The sequence below is a fragment of the Schistocerca nitens genome, chromosome 7 (assembly GCF_023898315.1).
Source record: "Schistocerca nitens isolate TAMUIC-IGC-003100 chromosome 7, iqSchNite1.1, whole genome shotgun sequence".
Taxonomy (NCBI): Eukaryota; Metazoa; Arthropoda; class Insecta; order Orthoptera; family Acrididae; genus Schistocerca; species Schistocerca nitens.
In genome coordinates this window covers 139,922,863-139,946,300 of record NC_064620.1, presented here as the reverse complement: position 1 = coordinate 139,946,300, position 23,438 = coordinate 139,922,863, and the positions used below count along the sequence as shown (strand labels likewise).

The 23,438-nt window shown below is 40.1% G+C and overlaps 1 protein-coding gene across 1 annotated transcript in view; it reads right to left on the bottom strand.

Annotated features, from left to right (window-relative positions):
• Positions 1-20,425, bottom strand: part of LOC126195267 (exosome complex component MTR3-like) — a 36,023-nt gene extending 15,598 nt beyond the window's left edge. Inside the window, exons 1-3 of the mRNA XM_049933795.1 lie at positions 20,198-20,425; positions 19,851-20,104; positions 4,299-4,445 (exon numbers count right to left, since the gene is read on the bottom strand). Coding sequence (XP_049789752.1) covers positions 4,299-4,445; positions 19,851-20,104; positions 20,198-20,360 — 564 coding nt within the window. The 5' untranslated portion in view covers positions 20,361-20,425. The remainder of the gene's footprint in view (positions 1-4,298; positions 4,446-19,850; positions 20,105-20,197) is intronic.
• Between the last annotated feature and the right edge of the window lie 3,013 nt (positions 20,426-23,438).

The following is a 23,438-nucleotide window of genomic DNA, read 5'->3' as shown; positions in this document are numbered from 1 at the left end:
AGATACACACTGCAGTCCTGACTCCAGGGAGGGTGAGCCCCAGACCAATTCACACACTTCAAATGAGGTGAACAAGTGACTCTTTTGTGGATGCCCTTACCGTAAACATTTGCCAGAAGGGATTTCTCCCTTACACCCCAGAGTAGTATGCCCAAGGTGCTGGCATTTGAAACACACAGTGGGTTGGGGACATAAGGGCACATGCTTAGGCAAAGGAAATTTCCCTTAACTTGCTCAGGAAGTTTCGTGCAAATGGATTTCAGGATAAATGAGTCGAATTTGACAAGATCCTCATCCACCATTTTCATTACGTCTTGCACGTCGACTATAACTTCTGAAGCCCACTCGACTTGCAATTCCTCCTTGGGAATATCAACCAGATTCCTGCAAGTTACAACACCTTTGCTGTAGCTCAAGGTGTTGTGCAGTTCAGTTTCTATTGCATACCTCCTGAGGCATCTAGCTTTCTGGAGGTTAGCTGCTTGCTGGGAATTTGATGTTTCCACTAACAGTGTTCCCTCTAAACCCTTTTGGATACAGAAGAGCAAAACCTTCTCAAAACTACCCTTTTTTCTTTTCACTCTTTCAATGGATCAATCTCAATCACAGCCAGGGGAATTAAAGTCCACCTAGACAGAGCCCTGTATGCCTAGGTAAGGTGTGGTAAGTTCATACCATCCTCATAACCCAGACCATCAAGCCACAATTGCCGTTCCCTGTGACACTTAATGTTACACCGCTGCACCACATGGTGGTCACTAAAGCACGTCCAGAGCTTACAGTGACAGGAGACGGTGGCACTTACCACACCCCAGGTCAGGGATCCCTGGGACACCAAGCCGTAGGCTGCGGTCGTAAGTTGCCAATCTTTGCTCGACTTTCAAATCTTGTAAATATCTGACTAAACATATGTGCAGTTTTTTTTCAGATTGTAGTTAATTATAGATAGCTGTGATCTGCAACAAAGTCTAGGTTACTCTTAATGTTCATTGCTAGGTCATTCATGGACAATATGAACCGTAAGAGTCCCAACTGGTTCCCTTGGGCACACCTGGGGTTACTTCTGCTGTGCCGTCCCCTACCAAGAAATCTTTTACCCAGGCACAAATTGTGTTTGACACCTCATATGATGGTATGAGTGAAATGGGCTTTGAATGTCATGAGTACTGCATCTACCCAATTTGCTCTAACTAGGACTTTCATATGTCGTGATGAAAGCATGAGGTGGGTTTTATGCAACTGATGTTTACAGAATGCATTGGCTTGTCGTGAAGGACCTGATTATGTTTGAGATCAGATTATATTCTAGGATTCTACAGTAGATGAATATCAATCACATTGGCAGTAGTTTTGTGGATCACATCTGCTACCCTTTTTGTAAAACCTGTGTTCTCATACAATCACTGGGAACAGTTTCATTGTCCAGTGGATCAATGACATACTATGGTTAAAACAGGGACTAACTGATTCTGAATCTTGTTTTTCCATGGCTTTAAATGTTTTCTGTTTTTAGCTCTTACTTCCAACACCAGATGTGGAGCTTCCATCTCAACAAATGAACAACTTGGAAATTTGTGGTAAGGTCTTATGGGACCAAACTACTTAGGTCAATGGTCCCTAAGCCTACACACTACTTAAGCTAACTCACACACTATGGACAACACACATCCTCATGCCCGAAGGAGGACTCTAACCTCTGACGGGGAAGCCACACGGACCATGACAAGGTGCCTCAGACCGCGCAGCTAGCAACTTGGCAGCCCTTGCATGCAGTCAAACAATGAGACTCCCTGTCTAGCTCTATCACCATGGTGTGAAAGAAGTTACTCTCACATCCTGTTTCTGCAACTTAATCCCCTATCAAACTTTCAAATAAAGTGTTTAGTACAATAGCACAAAAATCCATGCCCCTGCAATCTATTTTAACTCCTTGCGTCTTTCAATCTATAACACGTATGCTGAAATCTTGGCTTATTACTGTACCACAATTAGGAAATTTAAAAGCAGATTCCTAAAAGTTGTGGCTGGTGTGGTCCGCAATTATAGCTACTGAGGCAGGTAGTTTATAAATTCTTCCATTTTCAAAAAAATATTTGTTTACCTCCATAATTTATGGCCCACTCAACTACTCTTTCCGAACCACTACACATTATCAGATGAAACAGTATTAACATGTAAATTACTACAAGCCACAGCAGATTTGACAGCCATCTTATCGGAAAACTTTATCATCACAGAACCTAAGGAAAATTCAAAATCTCAATATCAAAGCATAGTACAGATACTTTTATCCTGCAACTATGGGCCTAATGCTTTTTTACCTTCAATAGGTTTTTGTAATATTTTTCTACAAGAAGTTTTCATAGCTATTAGAGGCATGCTGCTTCCATTTAGCATATCTGCCTGGACAGGCTGTTAAGATAATACTTTTAATTCACTGTAGACACTACTCAACATCCTGAATTCATAGTGATGTTTCACTTATCCTTTTATGGTAACAGACAGAAATACTTTAAACCAGAACATGTAAACATAGCATATAATTGGCTTCTGACTTTTTTAAACTTTCATTTGCAGGACACCCACCATATGGTGCAGTAGTGCTACACACCGCATTGGGCACTGTTTTCTACAGTTTAGTTGAGATGGGAGTGCTGGTCTATGGAACATTACATTGTAGCTGTAGGGTAGTTTATAAAGACAGAGTCTAGCACATTTGCATGGCAACTTTCAATGCTGGTTCGTTCAAAGTCGTGCCTCTAGTCGCAATACTCTGTTGCTATGGTTACTGACATGGCATTGAGATGGTCAGTAAACCTGCAGGACATCCTCATTTGGTATGTACACCACAAAATGTTAATCGTGTTTGGGACACAATCTTGTGTAGTCCTCAACAGTCAGCTTCGTGACAAGCTACTGCACTTGGGTTGGCAGATGCCAGTGTTTGCTGTATTCTGCAAAAAGAACTTCACAGGCATGTGTAACATCCAAAATGTCCATAAGATTACTGAAAGGGACAAGATGACAGATGAGGCTCATTTCCACTTGTCTGGATCCATCAACAAACACAGCTGACGGTTATAGGCTGCAGACACCCAGTGCGAACTCCTGGAGCTCCCTAGATGTAGTGCAAAAGCGACAGTATGGTGTGCCATTTTCCCCGAGTGCAAGCTTGTGTGTAAGTGTCTTAATTGTGCCTGTCTGCAACTTACTGTGTTATCTTTACAGTAACTAGCAATCAATCTTTCCTCACATTGCTGTTATTCCTATCTGGTTTTTTTTTTTTTTTTTTTTTTTTTTTTTTTTTTTTTTTTTTTGCCAATGAGGGCCATACTGTAACAGTAAATTCTGAGCACTACACAGCCATGTTGTAAACATCTCTGCATCATGAAGTTGATCCCCATAGCGACCTATGGTTCCAGCAAGATGGACCGACAGCCCATATTGCGCATGGGATTCCTGAAAAGAGTAATTTCTCACTTTTGGGACATCAACCCGGCCTACTCATTCATCCAACCTGATTGTACACGATTATTTTTTGTGGGATTATCCTAAACAGAAAGTTTATTAGTAATGTCCATTCATTGTCAACAAGCTGAAAGACTGAATTTGTGAGATTCCAAACATGTTGTGGCGATTTATGTTACCTCTTCCAGAGAGACCACATGAATGTGTTATTCAGCATGGTGGACACTTACCAAATGTTATTTTCAAGAAACAACAACACACACTAATTCTCCATAAAAAAGAGAATTATTTTTATTAAAAAGTAAATATTTACATTTTCACTTGATTTGTTGATTTAGTTTCAAAACCATCAGGTGTTTCTGGTGCACCCTATGTATACACATGTTAGAACGGTGCCACCTAAAATTACCTAGAAAAGAGGCAGATTAAAAGGATGACTAATGAATTTATTCATGATACATGTTTGAGAAAACCCAGAAAATAAACAAGAATTGTTGTTGTTGTGGTCTTCAGTCTTGAGACTGGTTGGATGCAGGTCTCCTTGCTACTCTATCCTGTGCAAGCTTCTTCATCTCCCAGTACCTACTGCAGCCTACATCCTTCTGAATCTGCTTAGTGTATTCATCTCTTGGTCTCCCTCTACGATTTATAGAATACAGTATCAAGTATATGCACAGATGAGGAAAGAAAGGGGGGGGGGAGGTGGTAGGGAATGACAATAGGGATATGAAAAAAAATCATTATTAACACAAACAGATAGCATCTGCAAATATTCAGAAAGAGGACATGAGATCACATGAACATCTTATCTACGTCCATAAGTAACATACCAGAGTTGCTGCACACACCAAGTCATACATGGGGACACTCGCATCAGCTAATGCGAGAGCGGCCGAATTGATAGCAGCTGCTAGTGCACATCCATCATTTTCAAGAACGAGAACGTAGACATCCACTTGGAAATTTGGAAACTCATGCTATGAAAGAAATAAGACACTCATGTTACTTAAATATAAGTAATTAGTTTTAGTGTCAAACCACATTCAGTTTCTATCTCATCAGATTTAAACTACTACTGCAAACCGTTTAAGTACATGGTAACTTAGAATGACATAAATTAAAAGTTTATTATGGCTCCAATTTATCTTCACTGAGTCTTTTTCAAGGCTTTAAATGTTATCCATGACTTTTTTGTCAAGCCATACAAATGCAAAAATTATACTGTTGCCAGTTCTTTATCCCATCACCAACATTTCCAAACAGAAATTTCTTTTCCACTTTTGAAGAAGAAGAAATTACTTCAGAGATAATGTCCTAGAGAGCTGAAGAATTTTGTTTTAGGAGACTTAAGTCTTTTCCCGCGACACTTGTTTCCAAGGAACTGTAAGGTTCATAATGTAATCTAGGTCTATCATTTGTTTCTTTTAGAAGCTAATGGGCAACTATCATACAAATATTGCACTGTAACTTAACACACACAAACTGGTACAAATTAATGTGGTGGACACATCTAAACTAATGAAAATTGCACAGGTGTAGGAACATAAACTGTAAACACATGATATTTAAAGATATATTGTGTTCTAGTTTTCTGCCATCTCTTTGCATCCATACACTGCATACCAGGTAGATCTGTGCGATGATACAAGATTCCATTTCAAACATTATGGAAGACAGCCATCAGAGTGCCCTCCACCACAGTCCCTTATCATTTATGAAGGCTACAACAACACATGATTTTCCAATGTCAGGTGCTGAAAGTAACACAGTTTGTACACAAAGAGAAGAATGGGGGCTCTCTAGTTCTGAATCGAGTCTTCTCATGCTCGCATCCAGCTGCTGCTGACCTCAGCGATATAATACAGAACCTTGCATATGAAGCCATTGTTAGGTAACTTTTATGATTTGTAGTAAAGTAATACATCTCTCTCTGAGGGACAAAGTAGTTGCTGGCCCATCATGGGCAACACCAGACACTCCTTCCACTCCTCAGAGAAGAGCAAAGGATAGTACATTAAGGACTAGAGCAATAAAAATAAATAATAATTTCACTGAATGTTGCAAGCAAGAGAGCAGAAATAAACCATTGCACCTCCACTCTCTCAGCTGACAAGATGAACAGTGACATACATAGGGGGCAAGCTTCAGATCCATGAGAATTCACAGATTTTGTAAATAAAATCCTGTGAAGTCATAGGAAACTGGTGGCAAAAAGAGGTAATTTTAAGTTCAAATTTTTCAGTTTGACAGTGAAACTGCCTTCCCCCTCATCTGAGTTACTTTAAAGATGTCATCTTGTTTGTGTGTGTAGAAGAGTTTATTGTCATCTGCTAGGTGGCTGAAGTTGCAATAAAAAAGTCAATTTTTTAGAAACTCCCATTAAACATTGTGGTAAAGATACTTAGCTGGTACCCCAAAGATAGTTGGCTTGAGTCTTGTGACATACTGACTTTCTTGTTGTTGTTGTCTTCAACCCAAAGACTTGTTTGATGCAGCTCTCCATGCTACTCTATCCTGTGCAAGTTTCTTCATCTCTGAGTAACTACTGCAACCTACATCCCTCTGAATCTGCTTACTGTATTCATCTCTGTGTCTCTCTCTATGATTTTTACCCTCACCGCTTCCCTCCAGTGCTAAATTGGTGGTCCCTTGATGTCTCCCTTCTATTAGTCAGCTTGTACCACGAATTTCTCTTTCCCCCAGTTCTATTCAGTACCTCCTCATTACTTACATGATCTACCCATCTAATCTTCAGCACTCTTCTGTAGCATCGAATTTCAAAAGCTACTATTCTCTTTTTGTCTAAACTGTTTATTGTCTAGGTTTCACTTCCATACATGGCTACACTCCATACAAATACTTTCAGATGGGCTTCTTGACACTCAAAACTATACTCGATGTTAATAAATTTCTCTTCTTCGGAAACACTTTTGTCATTTGGGTCATAATAATAAAAAAAAGAGAGATATATGAATGGAAAGAAACTTAATTTAAAGTATATTACATTTGCATTATTAGAAATGTTCTGCATGTACGAATTTGGGCTAATCAGACTTCCTCTCTTACATTTCAATTGTAGATGCAGGCAGCCGACTTCAAGGACACCAGTGCATGTCAAATAAATGAAGAAAATCCTCTTTACATGGTTCAACTTCACTTCAATAAAAATACTTAATACTGATATCAAGTCTTCTCTTATTTCGAAACATATATGATACAAAACACTCTTAGTCCATCATACTCCAAGCAGCACATCTTAACAGAAGTTCTACATATAAGAGAGTGAGAAACAAAATCATGTACAAAGAAAAATGAATGATGACCCATTTTTTTTTATTTGCCCGCAGCTTACCGTGCATTCATAATTAATGTCTTCCTTTGCTGATGCTTACGGTCGATCGCTGTTTCATTTTTTGTTTTTCATAAATTTTGACTTCACCATATCTGGGCGGGGGGGGGGGGTTCACCATGTACCTACACACATTGCCAGTCTACATTTTATATCCTCCCTACTTCAACCATCGTCAGTTACTTTGTTTCCCAAACAGCAAAACTCATTTACTACTTTACGTGGCTCATATCCTAATCTAATTCCCTCGGCATCACCTGATTTATTCCAACTACATTCCATTATCCTTATTCATCTTATATCCTCCTTTCAAACTACTGTCCATTCCATTCAACTGTCCTACCAAGTCCTTTGCTGTCTCTGGCAGAATTACAATGTCATCGACAAATCTCAAAGCTTTTATTTTTTCTCCCTGACCTTTAATTTCTACTCCAAATTTTTCTTTCATTTCCTTTGCTGCTTGCTCAATGCACAGACTGAATAACATCGGAGATAAGCTACAACCCTGTCTCACTCCCATCTTAACCATTGCTTCCCTTTCATGCACCTAGACTCTTATAACTGCCATCTGGTTTCTGTACAAATTGTAAAGTCTTTTTTGAGAGAATTCCAGTCAACATTGCCAAAAGCTTCCTTTAAGTCGACAGATGCTATAAATGTAGGTTTGCCTTTCCTTAATCTATCTTCTATGAGAAGTTGTAGGGTCAGAATTGCCTCGTGTGCTCCTACATTTCTCCGGAATCCTAACTAATCTTCCCCCAGGTTAGCTTCTACCACTTTTTCCAATCATCTGTAAAGGATTTTTGTTAGTATTTTGCAGCACTGACTTTTCTTATATCATCATTATTTTTATTCAATTAATTGTAGCTGCACAGTGTAATACCTAGACAAGTGGTTTCAACAAGTTGATACTTCCCTTGGAGGACTCACTTTGTTACTTGTAACAACATGTTCGGCACACAATACAGACCTACTTTCTAACATTTATTTTCTCTTTCACTTGGGCCAAGATGTACTGGGAAAATCCAGTTGCATAATTCTGAGAGGTGTCTGGAAGCAAACAATCAAACTTCTACCTGATGCAGAAGACCGTGCCCAGTCTGTGGAAACCTCGACCAATACTCGAAGAAAAGATAGGCTGGACTTGTGGAGTATTAAATCTCAGCAGAATATTTTGTTGTCTGTGGCATTCAAATGTAAAAAATGCAGAATAAGAGGTCTCCACTGCTAAAGCGTGGAAGCATTATTGATTGGCAGTCTGATTTCATTGAAGAAATAAAATATCATAGGGTAGCAGTGACTGAAATATTCTGCGTGGATGAAACTTTGACAGATGGTAATATGACGGCATGTAAATGTTGGCAGAAGGATGATGTCAGCATTAAGGGGTGGTAAAATACTTATTACTGGAAGTGTTGGATCGAGGAACGGGTTCATCAATGAAGTCAAACTAAAATTCTGGGCTAAATCCACAAATGGGGATTACCATGGTAAAATAAATTCTGGAAACTTTTAAAGGTGGTTTGCAAATATATTTCTCCCAAATCTTCCTCCAAAGACAGCTACTGTGACGGACAATGCTCCTACCGAAATGGAAGATAAGTGACCACAACACCAACATGGAATGATACCAAAAGTGAAGTCAATGAAATGGCTGCAAAAGAGGAGTGTTGCCTGCAATGTCAGCATGAGGAAGCAGGCTCTGTTTACTTTAATTCAAAAACATAGGTTTACTAAAAATACATACATGATTGATGAAATGGCAAATGAGAAAGCCCACATGCTTGTCTGCCTGTCACCCTATAATTGTGATCTGAGTGTTGTGGAACAGCCATAGGCAAAAGTAAAAGATTGTTTAGGAAGCGCAACATTTCAGTGGACATGTCAAAAGACAATCTGTTTAAGATTGCGAATGAATTCCTTCTGTCAGGAACTGCTGATGACTGGGAAGGGTACTGCAGGAAGCTCCAACAACTGGAAGAAGATTACTGGAAGTTGAAGGTGTTGTCAAACTTTCAGTAGGCAATATTAGTTTCTACTCACCATATAGCAGATATGCTGAGTGTGAAAATCTTTTCGTTGTGCCTATCTGCGACTCAACATCTCCGTTATATGATGAGTAGCAACTTTCCTTCTCAATATTGTTCCATTCCATCCTGGATTTTCCATTGCTTGATTTCAGTAGACAAGAATGACATTTTCAATCTGCAGTGGAGTGTGTGCTGATATGAAACTTATTGACAGATTAAAACTGTATGCAGGACCGAGACTCGAACTCAGGACCTTTGCCTTTCACAGGCAAGTGCTCTGCCGACTGAACTACCCAAGCACAACTCACGACCCGTCCTACCTCCCAAACCTAACAGAAGCTTTTCTGGAAACCTCACAGAACTAGCACTCCAGGAAGAAAGGATCCTATCAGTTATATGACGATCAGTTTGGCTTTAGGAAAGATACAGGCACTGGAGAGGAAGCTTTGATGTTGCACTCAATAATGGAAGCAAAACTTAAGAAAGACCAAGACACATTCACAGGATAGTAGTTGGCCTTAGTCTCAGACATAAGGTATATGTAACTTAACGCAAATATTTTATCTTGTGACGCCTATTGCATCATGTGATGTCACAAGGCCAATACTTCTGAAGAATATACTTTTACAAATGTCGAAACCATGGTCAAGGGATAATAAACCTTTATTTGCAACTGGTTGGCTGATTTTTCAATCTATTCCAGATCTGAATGTTTCAATTCAGTTACTGTCAAGGAGGTACAACGATGTGGAGCCAATTTTCCAAGGCAAAAACAATAAACATAAAATCAAGTAGAAAAAAATGGGAGAGGAGGCAAAATCTTTGAGGCTATGTTACCAACACGGCAAACACTTTGGAAGCCCACTATATTCAATGCATCACACGATTTGAAAATGGAAAGTGGGTCATGTGACATATCAAACAGATATAGAATTACATCAGAAATCAGTGGTGCTTTTCATTTAAGCACAACTTTATTCATTCTCGAGAAATGAGTGATGTTACTTCCTTGCATGTGACAGGAAACCTGATGGCATTACATAAGTCAAAGTGAGATTATGCTGATATCAGAAGAGAAGAACACCAGTGTTGTCACAGAAGATTTCAACAAATGCCACCTAGACAGGCCAACCATTACCCACAGTGTGGTGGTGAAACAATTCACAAAATTCTGTGAAACTGGCCATGTGTTATACAAACTGAAACCTGGATGATCAACAATGGCTACAGATGAAAGAAGACAAACTACTACTATGCTATCATTCAGCAAGAGACAAGAGTGCAGCACTCACCACATCTTGCATGAAACCAGGGTCAGCCATACATCAGTAAACCCTGCACATCTCAGGGAGTGGACTATTGATGCTTGTGCTTGCATTCTAGTACAAATGTTGGTTTAAGTCTATGAAGAATAAGTCTAGTGGATAACAACCAACTTACAATGTGATGGATAACATTTTGAACATATCCTATAACCTCTGTGTGTTATCTCCTACACTTGCTATGTTCTGTGGAAAATGCAACAAAACTCAAGAGTGAATAAAGCTTTGCTCAAATGAAAGTCACAATGATTTTTCTCACGTGATTCTCTGTCTAGCTGATGGCAGCTCCCAAACTGACCACAATGTTGGCAACATAACTTCACAGACTTTGCCCCCATCTCCATTCTCATTCTACTTGACTGACAATATGTTTAGTCATCTTTTTTGGTTTTAGAATGGTGGCTCCACGCACATGGACCATCCTGCAGAGCAATGAATCAGTGAATATATAGCTGTTACTGTATGAATGATTAAAGTATTAAAAAGAATTTAGTAAATGTCTGGAAAAAATTTTACTGAGTAATTATGATAAGGAACCAATTAAAAATTGTCTGAACAATCCACATCAAACATTGACCAACAGACACTAAGAAGTGCGAAGTAGCACATTCAAAAGTATTGTACATTTTGGTCTTAGGCTGGTGTTACATTATCATATTTCTTTGACAAAGAAATATGATCAAACATTTCTCAAACTACTTTGACAAAGACTTTAGACATGGCACTAGGAAAGGATATTACACTGTCATCATATTTTTCATCAAAGCTCAAGGTGGTGCAGTCAAAAAAATTATTATGCGCTGCAGTTGCTTGCACTGTAATTGCACTGTCTGTGCATTTGGAATAGAAGTGGTAGCAAAAAAGGAAACACACTGGGTGCAGCCTTGTGTTTTATGTCAAGATGATAAAAGCATTCAGCAAAATTTGTTAAGAGAGCTGCAAGTGGAGGACCTCAAGTCATATATAAACTACTTACAAATGGATGAGAGTGCATTTCAGTATTTGCTCAGTAAAGTGGCTTCTCATACTACAAAACAGGATATTCACTTGAGAAATGCCATATATGCAGAAGACAGAGTCACCATAACACAGTGATTTCTTGATACAGGAGACAGCTACTGTAGTTTACAATAAAGCACTCTAATACCACAATGCACATTAACCAAAATGATTTCAGAAATTTGTGAAGCAATTTATAAAGTACTCGAGGAGGAATATCTGAAGGTAAATAAATGTTTAGTACGCTGTATGGGCAGTAAAAACTACTTTTATTTCCGAATAATTTAATTAACAGATTTAGTCTTCCAACAATTATAAAATTAATAACAGATGTAGCACTTTTTAACTTGTGGAATCCATAGTTCAAAGAGAGACAATGTAGAATAGAAAGCTAAGAAAAAAAAAATTGATAGTGTGACCAGCTCCTTCATTCTGGCTTGCTGAAAAGCTGCCTGGATGTTTCTGATGTACAGATGGATGGCCGGGGATGTGGAGCTGAAGTTGCCTGCAGCATATCCCACCTGCCCATCAGTACACAGTTAATAGCATGCATTGTGCCCCTTGCTCACTCCCCCCTCCCAATTAAGGCAAGGTTATTAAAAAGAGTCCAAGGAACACACCAACTAAACTCTGAAGCCATGTTTACACACTACACGATGCCAGTGCTCCAAGCAGTTACATTTCACACTGTAGTGAACAGAAGACGAATGACTTTCACTATCAAATCTATGGCATCGTATTTCTCTGCTGAAAGGCAGGATTTGACAAGTTCCCTATTACACTATCAAATTTCTTTGACATAAATATCTGACATCTCAACTTTGATAAAAGAAATATAATAGTGTAATACCACCAGTAAACAAACAAAATAATGTAAGTTGTTGCTTCGTACAAGACTGTAACACAGTTCCTCCTTTTAATCCAACCAGATCCAGAAAGGCAGTATATAATGGCAACCAGATTTATCTATTGTTCCTTGACTTCCAGACAGAATTTGATACAGTTCTGCACTGTTGCCTAGAGAACAAAATATGAGCTTACAGAACAGTGAAACAAACTTGTGAGTGGACTCAGGATTGTCTCAGCAGACAGAACTCAACACATCACACTCAATGATGCAAAATCATGAGATAAAAAAGTAGCATTTTTTTTAACCAAACATGATGTGATGTAGGACCATCACTGTTTACATGATATATGAATGATCTACTGATAACTTTCTTAAGTTCCATAAGGCTGTTCATAGATGATCCTTTTATATACAGCCAAGTCAGAATGCCAGAAAATTGCTGTGAATTGAAGGAAGATCAGCATAGGACTGACATTTGGTGCAGGAACCAACAGTTTAAATAGGGGGTAAGACTAATTATTGTCCAACTACATTATTGACCACTGATCAATGTAAATGTTAAGGACAGAAAAATATTGAGTAGTATGTATCTGGAGGCAGCTGAAGAACAACAACCACATGAAACAAGTTACAAGAGAAACAGATGGCAGATTGATTCATTGGAAGAATTCTAGGGAAGGAAGCTTACAAAACTCATGTTCAATCAGTTCTTGATTACTGTTCATCAGTCTGCAGAAGATACAATAGACTCAAAGAACAGCACATTTCATTCATCACAGACTTATTAAGTAAGCACTCGAGTGTCGTGGGGATGCCCAGTAACTTCAGTAGCAGATGCTACATGGTAGACATTGTGCTTACCAGAAAGGGTTACTATCAAAATTCAGAGAGAATATATTCCAAAAAATATTGCTTCCTTCCACATGTATCTTGCAGTATGGCAATGAAGAGAGAATCAGTGTGTTAGAGCTAATGCACAGGCTGCACCTCACACACCAATCGTGAACGTAACAGTGAAGAGAGAAAATGATAGTGGCGCCTGAAGGCGCCCCTGCCACAATTGATAAGTGCCTTGGTGAGTACAGATGTAGTTTTCATTAGCCTATCATTAGCTTTCTTCTTGGAAAATATCAATGTATTAAACCTTAGGTTACTTGCACTGTTCTCTCTTTAGTTAAAACCTCAAACAAAGTATACAACTGTGGATTACATAATGGTAACCTACATTTCACATTGTTCACAGTACAAACTGTTCATTTCCTGAACATCTAAAATTACTCTTCACATCAGCTAATAGTTTTACTTAAAAGATTCCTGGGCATAATGTCACGGTTTGGGTTCCACATATGTTGCTTGATTGAGAATGCTATTTATACATTCACTCATCAAATATTACAAAAGGCTTAAATAATAATGATCACCTGTTGGTATTTTTTGTGATCTCTCCAAGGCCTTGATTGTGTAGATCATGACACTGTCTTACAAAAACTCAATTGTTATGGAATTGATGGCCTGACACACTTGACAAACAGAATGCAAAAAATTATTCTGGATAATTCAGACAATGTAGGAAAGATAAAAAAACTCTAGTGACAGGTAAAAATCCCATAGGCAGTCCAAAGGTGTTCAAATTTGGGTCCACTCCTATTCCTTTTATATGTGAACAACCTTCCACTTAACATTCAAGAAGCAAACTTGACATTTCTTACAGATGATGATAATAATGTTATAATAAATCCCACTAGAGAGAAGGCAATACAAGAGTTAGTATGTGACAGTTTCCAACGAATTCTTAAGTGGTTCTCTGAAAATGTATTCTCCCTAAATTTTGAAAAAAAAAAAAGTACTACTACATTCAGTTCTGTGCAGCAAATAGAGTCCTACCAGTAACTGAAGTAGCATACGAACAGCAGTCAGTAAGTAAGTAAGTAGGGTAGAATGCTCCAAATTTATGGGTGTACATATTTGACAAAAACTTAAACTGGAAGAAGCACATTACTGAGCTTCTCAAAAAATTAAGTTCAGCTACTTTTCTTCTTCATATAATTGCTAATTTTGGAATTAAACGTATCATCCTCCTGACAAATTTAGCATATTTCCACTCAATAAAGTTGTACAGAATAATTTTCAGGGGCAACTCACCACTCAGAAAGAAAGTACTGATTGCGTAAAAGCATGCTGTAAGAATAATATGTGTTCACCCACAGACATCATGTAGGCATCTCTTTAAGGAGCTACACATTTGAACCGCACCATCGCAATACATATTTTCACTAACGAATTTTGTCATAAATAATAATCCACTACAACTTGGGAAGAACAGTGATGCACATACCTACAACAACAGAGGAAAAATGACCCTTATTACCCATTGGTAAAGCTGCCAGTGGCAGAGGAGTTCAACATGCAGCAATAAAATTTGTTGATCATTTGCACAATAACATAAAATTTCTGACAGATAATGAAGCACATTTTAAATCTACTTTAAACTCATTTCTCCTGGACAACTCCTCCTATTCCACTGACAAATTTATATTTAAAAAGTGGTAGCCCATACAAAAAAAGACCTTTAATAAAGTGTTGTTGCATGAGTAGGAATAAAATGATAACAATGGAAAATTCTGGATGGAATAATACAATATTATGAAAAGGTTAATTGCTATTAATCATATAGTGGAGAGCCAGAGACTGTAGTCATGTGTATGTACGCATTGTGTGTGTGTGTGTGTGTGTGTGTGTGTGTGTGTGTGTGTGTGTGTGATTCTGATGAAGGTATGTTTGGCCAGAAACTTTGTTTGGCAGTCTTTTTGTTATGCCTATCTGTGACTCAGCATCTCCGCTACATGGTGAGTAGCAATTATCCTTTTCATAATATTGTCAATAAAATGATAAGTGTGTTCATTAATGTTAACACTAATCACGCATACATATCCTATAAACTGACTCATTCCACATTCCAATAAAATTGTTCAAATGATCTATGGAACATGTAACTACTTAACTAACCAACAAAAATGCTGCCATCGAAACGGCAGAATATTTCAACAAGGCAGCTGTTTATTCAGGAAGAGTAAAGAACACAACATTAGTTCTGTTGGGGACTTGGCTTCTTAGAAGCCCATGTCTCAGTTGCAAAGGTCACAGGAGAAGATGATGATGCAGCTCAGAACAGTTTGGAATACGTGATTTGAAGGATACACACTAGACTAAACATTGTCTGATTTTTTAAGTATCCCAGTTCCCCCGTCATCATTTAAAGTTAGTAAAATGTGCCATTGAATTTCAAGGGCTGTAAGCAAATGTGCATGACAAGGCATCACTTGGTCATCCCAAAACCACCCTCGTCTCTTTCACAAAGGCCCTGTAACTTACAAAAATAATGGAAAATCCTGTTTGGAGTACCAAAAATTTAATGAGTGGGGACAACCAATCACTGGACAGACTGATTCATTTATTATGTTCAGAAAATCCCCTCAAGAACAACAACTTTCAAGAATGAAGACTAAGGTTCACATCACCTTAATGACAAAGTCATTAGAAATAGAGCACAATCTCTGATTGTGGAAGGATGTCAATGAAATTGGGTCAACCTACTGCAAATGAACCAGCCTGGTATTCACCTTAAGCAATTTACAGAAATCACAGACAACCTGAATCCAGATGGTCCCAGGGATCTGAACCACTGTCATCCCAAATACGACTCCTGTGTCTCACCATTGACCACCTAACTTGGCCATTACCTTCAGCACTGTGAAACAAGTTAAAGAGCACATTAACAAAAGACAAGCAAATTGTAGAAAATTACCCCGTATGCTGTAAACAACAAACTATCGCTATACGAACTGAATGATATTCATGCTTATGCCGGTTAAACCTAACCCTGGAACTTTCAAAAATGCTGCTGCCTCTTTCATATTAAAACAGTTGCTATTTAACTCCTATTGTTAGCTTAATATTACAACAATAAAACTGCTTTTAACTTCAAAGTTTATCTTAATATCTGTTCAAGGTAATTATTCTCCAGTACTTTACATGCAGCGATTTTGTTGCCGGTGAGTGTGGAATACTGGTGTAGGGACCACATCTTAAAATACTCTCGTAAAATATGTTGTTTAAACTCATCTAACCATATAAAGCTAATCTGATAATTGTAACAATATTATGAAAAGAATAGTTGCTACTCACCATATAGCGGAGATGCCAAGTCACAGATAGGCACAACAAAAAGACTGTCACAAAATGAGCTATCGGCCACCAAGGGCTTTGTCCATAAACGAACAGACATGCACTCACACTCATGCAAACACAACACACACAAACACATGACCGCAGTCTCTGGCAGTTGAAGCCAGCTCGTTTTGTGACAGACTTTTGTAGTGCCTATCTGCAACTCAGTATCTCCACTGTATGGTGAGTAGCAACTATTCTTTTCATAATATTGTTACAGTGCATTCTGGATTTTCCACTGTCTAATCTGATAATTGGGAAGTCACAAAGTGCTTGTTAAGATTACTGTTCTCATAGCTCATACGAAATTGTTCCATTTTCAAAGTATCCCAGTTACATTTGAAGTTACTACAACGTGCCATCTGAATGAAATGCCATGACATAAATCCATATGAGCCTAGTGAGAAAAAGTGTCAATGAGTTGTTAGAATATGTAAAACCACATAGCTAGCCACACAAATGGCTGTGTTCTGGCTTGTGCATCACAGTGCAGTAGCTGTCGTTAGGTAGACATTGGCAAGCTGATGTAATGAATGATTACACAAAATGATTGCAAGAATAAGACTTTGAGATGATTTGCCCGTGGATGATAAGGAAGCTTCTGATGCAAAATGGTTCAAGAATTAATAAAATTACTGAGCAGATAGGTCATTTAAGACTGCAATGTACAGTTCTCTGAAACATTAATTATTCTGGAGGAAGCTTAGAGTACCAATAAACCTTTATTATTAATACAAAACTTTGTGTAAGACAAATTCAGTTTCCTGACTCGTACCACCTCCTACTTTCGCACCAGAGTAAAAGATGAGATCTACGACACAGAAAGCAATGACTGTATAATGGGAGCAATGTTACATGCTGAATGATGTAAGAGACTGCAGACATTACTAAGTAACTTCCAGAGAGTCATTCAAGAACATTATGTCTCCTGCAACTACTACTTTTTTTTTCCATATCAAAAACATCTACAATGTACTGACTATGTAGCATGTGCTTAATGTAGTCAGTCTTGTAGGTTCATAGTCATATGATATCTCCTCATATTGAGGCTTCTTGGATTGTAAAATCCAAGTGTGTTGGCAAGTAAACATGAACTACGGTTCTTCCTTTCCAACAAATATAAATGACATCACACTACAGAAGTGTCAGCACATTGTGTTCTAATAATTCTCTTCCAATTAATGCTACTTTCACTCAACTAGTTTTCTTTACACAGAAAGCAATATGCTAACTATCCGTGTATGAAACACTTCTTTGGCCTTAGGAGGAGTCAAAATCACAACTATTTCTAGAGTTGGTAAGTTCACTTCTCAGACAAGTACTGTTGCAAAATTGACAATGACTGCTTTCAGAGGATTTAAGAGGTGTTTTTTAACAGTTGTGTGAATTAAAATTTGATTGTGTGTTAACAGGAAGATACAATACAGAATAAAAGTCCTTTGTTAACAGCTACACATCTCCACAAAATAATAATCAGAAGGTAAAGTTACTGGTTGGTAGAAATGCTGACAGAAAAATATTCTCTAGTAACTATCTATAAATAGATCTCATTAGAGGACACATTTCAGACAGGAGAAGCAACTGAGCCATGAGAGAGAGAGAGAGAGAGAGAGAGAGAGAGAGAGAGAGAGAGAGAGAGAGGGAGGGAGGGGGGGGCATGTAGTTAGTGTCCCCTTGTGCATATGTGCCTGCCATTCAGACCATCTTCTACGATGACCTATCACTACATAAAGAATTTCATTCTTTGTCAAACAGTGAATGTGGCTCAGTGCCAGACTATGGACAAAAAGGTCTTGGATTCAATTTCCAGCTAGTCCTAGAATTTGTGTGTGTCTCTGCAATGTTTTTTAAAGTGAAAAATGCCGAGCAGCTCCATGGTTCAAAATCCACATTAAACTGTAGGTCTCCCTATAAATTGCTGGGCAGAAGAGTTTAAAGGTAAAAGGAAGGCAATGGCACACCAACTCTAACAGGACCATGCCTAGTAAAGCACTGTGGTGTTCAAGCCAACTTTCAGGTTGACGATGGCTTTATCTTAATGGAGTCTCATCACAATGGAACCCTTGTCCAATATGTAACCCACACACTTTATGAGTCTGATAATAGAGATTTGTCGTTACATTTACACAGATTCTAATACTCTGTGAAAGTTCCTTTAGCTCATTATTGGTCTTCACAATAAATGTACCCCTCTCAGTCTTGGCCTGAGTTACCAAACTGTAACAACATTATTTCATTCCTGTATACCTTGCCTATGAGCATAATTAATCATTGCAATGATGAATAAGTTGAAACTACTTCATTACACTTCGATCTCTTAAGAATGTTATCATTAGAGGCCAACCTCAATTATACCATGAAAGACCTAAGAGAGGCAAGTGATTAACATCTAGCCAAGAATGGAATCATTTGAGATGGAGACAGACAAATGAAGGGAAAAGAACTGGTTTTCGTTCTTAAAAGATAATATAGTAGCATTCACCTGAAGAGTTTTAGTGAAATAATGAAAGCCCTACATCAAGATAGCCCAAAGAGATTTGCACCTTGATCCACCTCAACATGAGTTTCCCCCTGGCAGATTAATGAACAAAAACCAATAAGGACAATCAGTAAACAGCACAATTTTCAAGATAACAGCAGAAGGATCAGCACACTGTGGTCTAATAATTATCTAACATTTAATGCTAATTTCATCACATTAACTTCCATTAGCCAGAATGCAACAAGTTAACATATCCAGAAATGAAATACAAACTTTTAGTTACAGTTACTGCCTACCTTTCTTCCGGAAATTTTCTTATAATGACATCCATTAATCAATGATCAGCAACACAAAATATTAAGGCTTGGTTTCATTTGTTATTTGCATATTACTGAGGTCAGCCTCCATAAAGATACCAGACAGAACAAAGATTAAAAGTAAATATTTTAACACTTCCTAAAAGATTAAAGGCAAATGTCTGATATAGACTCGAAACAGGGCTCTTTCTACAGTATTAGGGGCTAGGCACTAACCAGCTGAGCTCTTCACACACAGCACACAGACTGGTTCAATACTTCAGTATTCTAGACCTCCCCCTTAGTTTCCGAACAATGGGTTGAGGTTCAAGTTCCAGCCCTCAAACTGTTTTACCATAAGGAAATTCAATAGGCTATACTAGAGCACTGAATTTCATTGCAGGTGGGGGGCAGAACAATTTATCCTACAAACATAATCATTTTATTGTTATGACTAACCCGTTTTCTGCTGTATCCTCCCTCCCAGGACGGTACTATTCAAGGACCTACAGGAGGCTGGAAAGCAGAAGATAAGTATCGGAAAAATAAACCCTTTGGTGGATCACTGTGTATGCTAAGCTGTATGGGGAGGGGTGTTCGTAAAAACTGTTGCTTCAAGTTCGACCGCCAGTCCACATATTATTTAAATCGGTCGGGAAGTTTAATTATTTTGAATAACGCGTGTAAGTTTGAAACATGGGCCACAAAAAGTAGTGGCATCTCAGCACAATAAAAATGAGACTCTTAAGTTATACATTATTGTGGACATACTTCAATAATATAGCAAAGAAAAGGTCTTCGGAAAACAACAAACTTATAATTCTTACACGACAAACTGCTGGTTCTAAGGCTCTACGTAACATCAAGCTGTATTGTTTCTCTTCCGAATCCTGTTGATGGCCTCTTCTTTTTTTGCACGAAAATGGAGCATATTTGAATTCACAATACAATTCGCCGTTTATGCTGTATTCAGACTTCCTTGGAATTTCTCGGGGATCGAAGACTGAACAGACAACTTTCGTTCTTTCCTGTTCCAAATAGGCTGAACCTTTAGCCTGACTCACCACACCCGTTTTCATGTCTAAAAAAAAAAAAAAATTACAAAAATCAGATGACAAATTACACCGGTGCTAATTCTACATTCAAAATTCACAGCGTCAACCAAGTTACATACAAACTTTACGTTGTTCGTCCATATGCCTCCCACAGGCTCTGACACCATTGCTTGGACATATACTTTTTATATACTCTGCGTAAGTCAGATCTGGTTTTTCGACGTGCAATAAATATGACGTCGAATTTTCTGGACCCTGAATTCGCCTGCTATCTGTCCCCATGTTTAACCACCCGTAAACAAAACATACGCGCGCAAAAAAAACACTGGAGTATAAATTTGCACACCAGAGATCATACGTACTGACGGTATCGATCAAAAGTATCGACTTGATTAAAGATCGTACGTAAAAAGCTCTTCATCCCGGTTTCCAGAGGTATGGTTTTCTTTCGCATGCATCCCCGCAATAGTACCCTTACATGCACCTGTAGATCGTACTCGCTCCAATAAAGGGGGTAAGTCAACAGTTGGCAACGGAGGTGAGTCGTCGACGTATTCGGCGGGGAGGACGAGTGGTTTTCCGTACAACACCTCTGCGAGTGAAGCATTTAGATCCTCCTTGACTGCGGTTCGCAAGCCCAGTAAAACCCACGGGAGGGCTTCTGTCCACTGGCCACCATGTGCCATGATTGCTGCTTTTAAGGTGCGGTGGAACCTCTCCACCAGGCTGTTGCTCTGAGGGTGGTAAGCTGTCGTACGGAATTTGTCTACACCGCACTGTTGACAGAACCGTGCGAAGTGGTTCGCTTCAATCTGGCGCCCCTGGTCCGTTGTTATAGAGGAGTGGCAGCCAAAACGTGAGATTCACGACTCGATAAAGATGCGGACTATCGTTGTGGCGGAAGCGTCGGTGATGGGCGTGGCCTCGACCCAGCAGGTCGCTCTGTCTATCATTGTGAATAAGTAGTTAAATGGGCCCGCAGGGGGTAGGGGTCCCACGATGTCAATGTGGACGTGGCGAAAACGTCAGGTACGTACATCAAAGGGGGCGAGAAGAGGGTGTGTGTGACAGGAAACCTTGCTACATTGGCACGCCACACACGCTTGTGCCCACCGTTTGCTGTCCTGACGTACACCAGGCCACACAAAACGTTCAGTCGCAAGGCGGATCGTGGCCTGGACGCCCGGGTGTGTTAAATCATGGAGTGCATGGAGAATGGGTTGTCGCATGGACGGCGGGACTCATGGTCGAGGTCGTCCGGTTGAAATGTCACACCTTAGTGTAAGGTCTGAGTCCGAGACCGGACGGTCTTCAAATCGAAGAGTTGAGGTTGAGCTATCAAACTCAGCATGAGTTTCATGTTCAGTCCGCTGGCAGCGTGAAAGTTCGGTGAGGGATATGTCAGCTGAGGCCACTGCGGTCCTCGACCAAAAATAAGCGACCACATGATCGGAACCGCGAAAATGTCGTGCGTCGGTTGAAAACTGTGAAATGTATTCCAAATGGCGAAGTCTGCGAGGGGGTGCGTTGGCGCTCGGATTACGGATCGCCTCCGCAAGGGGTTTATGTTCGGTGTAAATGACAAAGGCACGTCCGTCGAGGTCATCCTGAAAGTGGCGAATGGCGGCGTCAACCGCGAAAAGTTCTCTATCAAAAGCTGACCATTTAGTCTCAGCAGGTGACAGTTGCGAAAAGAAGTGTAGCGGTTCGACAGAACTACCTAAATGTTGGTGGAGCACGGAGCCGACTGCTGAGTCACTTGCATCTGTCGTAAGCGAAAGCTGTGCGTCCGGCATAGGGTGTGAAAAAGTCACTGCTGTCTGAACGGCCATTTTGAGTTTGTCGAAAGCCGTCGTCATTTCATTTGTCCATTGAACTTTGCGCGAGCCTGAAGTACTCTTCCCGCGAAGCACATCGGTAAGCGGAAGCTGTAATGCCGCGACATGAGGAATGTGTCTTCTATAAAAATTAACCATGCCGAGGAACCGTCGTAACCCTTGAAAGTCATTCGGTCGTGGGATGTTGGCAATTACCTCCACGTGAGGGGGTGGTGGAGCGATACCTGCAGCGGAAACCACGTGTCCGAGGGAAGTTACTTGTGAAAGCGCAAGTTGCGATTTGTCCTGGTTGATTTCAACTACTGCGCTTGACAAAGCGTCTGTGACAGCACGTAGATGGGCTTGATGATCCTCGCTAGAGGGTGAGAAGATTTAAATATCATCTAAATATGCATACGCAAAATGGAAAGGTCGTAACACTTCGTCAATAAATCTCTGCCAGGTTTGTGCAGCGTTTTTTAACCCGAAAGGCATGTATAAGTATTCAAAGAGCCCGATGGGTGTGATAATTACCGTCTTTTCGATATCGTCTGGTGCCATCGGTATCTGGTGGTACGCTTTTTTACAGTCTATCACTGAGAAAACCTGAGAACCATGTAACCACTGTGTGAATTCCTGAATATGTGGCACTGGATAGTTATCCATGATTGTTCTGGAATTCAAAGCGCGGTAGTCGCCGCAAAGTCTGTACGTGAAATCGGGTTTGTCTACTAAATGAATAGGAGTCGACCAGCTGCTACTAGAGCGTCTGATGATGTTGGCATCTAAGAGTTCGGATATGATGGAAAGTGCATTCAGGAGTTTTTCCGGATTAAGCGTGCGGGGTTTGTGTCTGATCGGCGGTCCCGGTGTCGTGAGAATATGATGTACAGTACCCGTTGTTACTGCACACACTGACGTGCGGAGTCGTCGACCTGACTGTCCTATTGGGGCAACACAGGGAGACACTGGACTGACCTGTATGTGGCGCCCCGAGGGCGTCGGTGAGGATGTGGTGGCGGCGACGGCACGTGTGGCGGCAGAGCTCGGAACGGGTGTCATTACTGCAACCGGCGCCTCGTAGGTCAGTGGTGGAGGCGTCGTGCTGACAGCTACAGGTGACGAGGGCATGCGTAAGGCATGCCTGGTGTGGTGGGGTCTGGGTGGCAACCGGGCGCCACTCGGTAACCCTTGGCACCGCGACGTCATGCTGGGTCGGCGAGGTGTCAGCCACGGGCACTGCGTCCATGGCATTGGTAGCCCCGGAGTCGTGTTGAACACGGTGACCAGAAAAGGAGCGGTCCGGCGGCAAAACAACGTTGTGGGGCGGAGTAAGAGGCGCGATTGTGCGATTGCAGGAGTCGATTTCAGCCTGTAATTCACGAAGACGGCGCCGAAGAGCGCTGTTGTCAACGATGAGGGCTGAGGATTCACGTTGGAGGCGGATGAGAGAAGACGTGGTTGTAGTCAAATCGACGGAGAGTGCCGCACAACGGCATGATAGAGGATGAGGTGGTGCGTGTCGAGAATGGAATGCGAATGT